The sequence below is a fragment of the Brassica oleracea genome, chromosome C5, assembly GCF_000695525.1.
Source record: "Brassica oleracea var. oleracea cultivar TO1000 chromosome C5, BOL, whole genome shotgun sequence".
NCBI lineage: Eukaryota > Viridiplantae > Streptophyta > Magnoliopsida > Brassicales > Brassicaceae > Brassica > Brassica oleracea.
In genome coordinates, this window is record NC_027752.1 from 34,198,756 (window position 1) to 34,202,067 (window position 3,312).

At 33.3% G+C, this 3,312-nt stretch overlaps 1 protein-coding gene across 1 annotated transcript; it reads right to left on the reverse strand.

Annotated features, from left to right (window-relative positions):
• Positions 1-299: 299 nt before the first annotated feature.
• LOC106345075 (seco-amyrin synthase-like) lies at positions 300-2,783 on the reverse strand. Its single transcript, XM_013784338.1, has 9 exons — positions 2,778-2,783; positions 2,514-2,705; positions 2,257-2,370; positions 1,630-1,875; positions 1,448-1,546; positions 1,313-1,369; positions 1,184-1,230; positions 603-1,092; positions 300-468 (listed from the first exon to the last, which is right to left on the reverse strand). The coding sequence occupies exons 1-9, from the start codon at positions 2,781-2,783 to the stop codon at positions 355-357; spliced, it is 1,365 nt and encodes a 454-aa protein (XP_013639792.1). The 3' UTR covers positions 300-354.
• Positions 2,784-3,312: the final 529 nt, after the last annotated feature.

Sequence of the window (3,312 nt, forward strand, 5' to 3'; positions counted from 1 at the left end):
AATTCATCGGTTTTTTCCGAGGAATACATTTTTCCTCGGTATTCCATAAGAATATTCCGACGGATTGATATTTCCTCGGAATTCCGTCGGTATATTCCGAGGAAATTCCAAAAAACTCAAATTTTGTGTTTCCTCCGAATATCCTCGGAAATTCCTCGGGATATTCCGAGGATTTCATTTTCCGTCGGAATGTCCGTCAGAATACCACTGTTTTCTTGTAGTGTAGATAGAACATAGAGATAGGAAGAATATGTTTACAAAAAAATTAAGAATGTTTGACTTTAAGACCAAGATTCCAAAGAAAAAATGTTTACATAGAGAAGAAAAAACTATTTAGAAGGAATAGTAAACTGCTCACTGGAGGGGACGTAGAGCCTGCGTGTAATATGCGAGTGCCCAAAGAGTGAAAATGTTCCTATACATAGGATAATGGAGCTTCAGATTTACACTTAACACCCCACTCATTTCCTGAAGAAAAAAAAAGAGAAAGACCAGAAATTAATAAGTCTCTCAAACGTAAATCATAATTTATAATATCATCAATTCAAAATCTATACTGGTTATATAAGATACGGAAAAGAACTCTCGTTAATTTAAATCACCTCTTGTGGGTAATCTCCGTTATCCAACTGTGAATTGATCAAGACTTTGGCAGCACGATTAACCGGACGTGGATCTCTCTCCATCTGACCACCCAAAATTAAACTTATAAGCGCTTGGCCTGTATTCACAAGATTTGTCTTGTTTCTTCCACTAAGTGGAACGTATCTCCTTTTCGAACAAGAGAGATAACTCTCTCCCCAACCACCTTCCTCGTTTTGTGTCTCAAGAAGGAACCGAACCGCTCTACGGATAGCCTCACAGTCGTTGTAAGTCTTACCTGCAGCCACTAGACCTCTTACCGCAAAGAAGGTTCCATATATGAAACACACTCCCCAGCTTCCATACCAAGAACCATCAGACATTTGAAGATTCTCCAAGTATTTCACTCCATGCTTTATAAAGTCTTTCACTTGTTTTCTCTTGTATTCAGGAAACTGTTTCATGAACCGAGCAATTGCTACTAGTGCCGACCCAGTGCATTCAACAAACCTAAAGACGGTTTATGCCATAAGTAATATAATTACAAGAAAAAGTGTGACTTTACATATATATATATATAGATAATTAAGAAATATATTACTCATGCTCCACAACTGCGTCTTTCATAAACTCAACTGGACTAAACCACTGCATTTGATTAATTATGTTTAGGCATTTGTTACACACCGTTATTCAATATGAAAACATAGAAAAATGATATGTAAGAAACCTCTAGCCAAGTTTTCCCAGGTGCTGGTTCCCACGCTGTTACACCTCCATTCTTGTTCTATAAATTTGAATAGAAGAAAAATGTTGATAAATTATTCAAGCATATTAATTAATAAGCTAAGTTTATATTTATAACCTGAAAATGGAGAATCAAATTGACAGCATCATAGAGCCTCTTTACATCCATTTTCTCACCTATGAACTCTTGCGGCATTGTTTCGAACATTAGGCAGCACTAGAAATGGATATAAATAATTAGCTTCACTGTGTACTGTAAGCTAGTTAAGGATCAATACATGATCAATTAAGAGAAGCAACCTCTAAACTTTCAGCAGTACAATCTGAATCAGGCAATCCTTGATCTTTGTCAGGAAAATTCCAACCACCTTTTGTAATGTGCCTAAACGTTTTGAGATGGTCACCAGGTGGATTTTCTGTTACCTGAGATTTCTTCAAAAAGTCGTATCCTTTGATCAGCGTTGATCGAATAATCTCATCGTCGTCATCTGCAGCTAAAATGACTTGGAGCGAGAAGCCTGTATCCCATATTTGACTACCACAAATCTGCGCAAGTAAAATATCAAAGCTTAAATTGCTATGGATGAATCATCTAATTTTGATATGCCATACTATACTGAGTTTTCTTATATGTAACGGCATTATTATTTGGGGTTTTCAAGTTTTGTCTCTCAAAAAGTTGAACACAAATTATACTTGATATTTTATTGAAAGTCTTTTAAAATTATTATAATTCAAATATTTTTTGAATTAATTTAAAGTTACGATAAATGTGACTGGTGGCACGGCACCTGTCACGTCATGTTAATTTGAGCCCGCCACAATCAGATATAACCACAGCCACATTCAAATATATTTGAATTCAGTAAACGGATCATCTCAGCTGTTTATATATGATGACATATTGCCATCCCAGAAAGAACTAACCTGGAATTTTAGACCGTCATCACCAATCCATACAAAATCGTGGAGTCGAGCAAGATGCTTCTTGAAATAATCACCCTCTGGTTCTTCTACCCAACATGCAAGCATACAAAGCACCTATCAGATATGACCACGAAATTGGTTACAGACTGGATATTTTATGTTTCTTCTCGATTAAATAAAAATCACACATAAGAATATATCCAAATTAAATGAAAAAGGATAAATTCTGAAGATGGATTATATTTTAAGAGTGCAACCTTTGGCACACATCCAGTGGTAAGGTATCGGGTGGATTCTTCATGGTAGTGAATGAGTTTCATTGTTGTTTGAAGAGCTCTTTGCCTTATGATTTTGTTGAAAGGCCAACGGTTTAGGATGTTTTCAGAGAACATATGAACACTTTTCCAAAACAAATCTTGTAGATATGATTGTTGATTGTATTTATCTTCCTGCACTCATTTACACCAACATTGTGATTTATATCCATTTATTGTAATCAATAAAACGTTTTCAAATTTGACCGGCATTGTGTTGGATGTAGTTAACTAGGAAATAAAGATTTGTACTTTGGATGAAGTATGCGTTTGGTCCGTGAGATTCGTATTATTTTTCTTTTACTAATCACGTCCTATATACTAAATTTATATGATATAAATATATATATATTTTTTTTTAAAAACAAAATCCCAAATAATAGTTTTTATCCCAAATAATAGTTTTTAATCACAAAAAAGTTTTATAGATATTAAAAATGTTTTGTAAAATCCAAAAAATCGAATTTATATACAAAAAACGTTTTGTAAAATCAAAAAAATCGAATTTATATACAAAAATCGTTTTGTAAAATACAAAAATCGAATTTATACACAAAAATCAAATTTATATACAAAACTCGATTTTATAAATACAAAAAAATTAAAAAATTTATAAAAAATTCGAAATCAATTCAACAAAACAAATTATTCAACCAAATCACAATTCTAAACCTATTATACAACCAAATCACAATCCTAACCAATCACCCTAACAAAAATCTATCAAATCTACACAAAAACC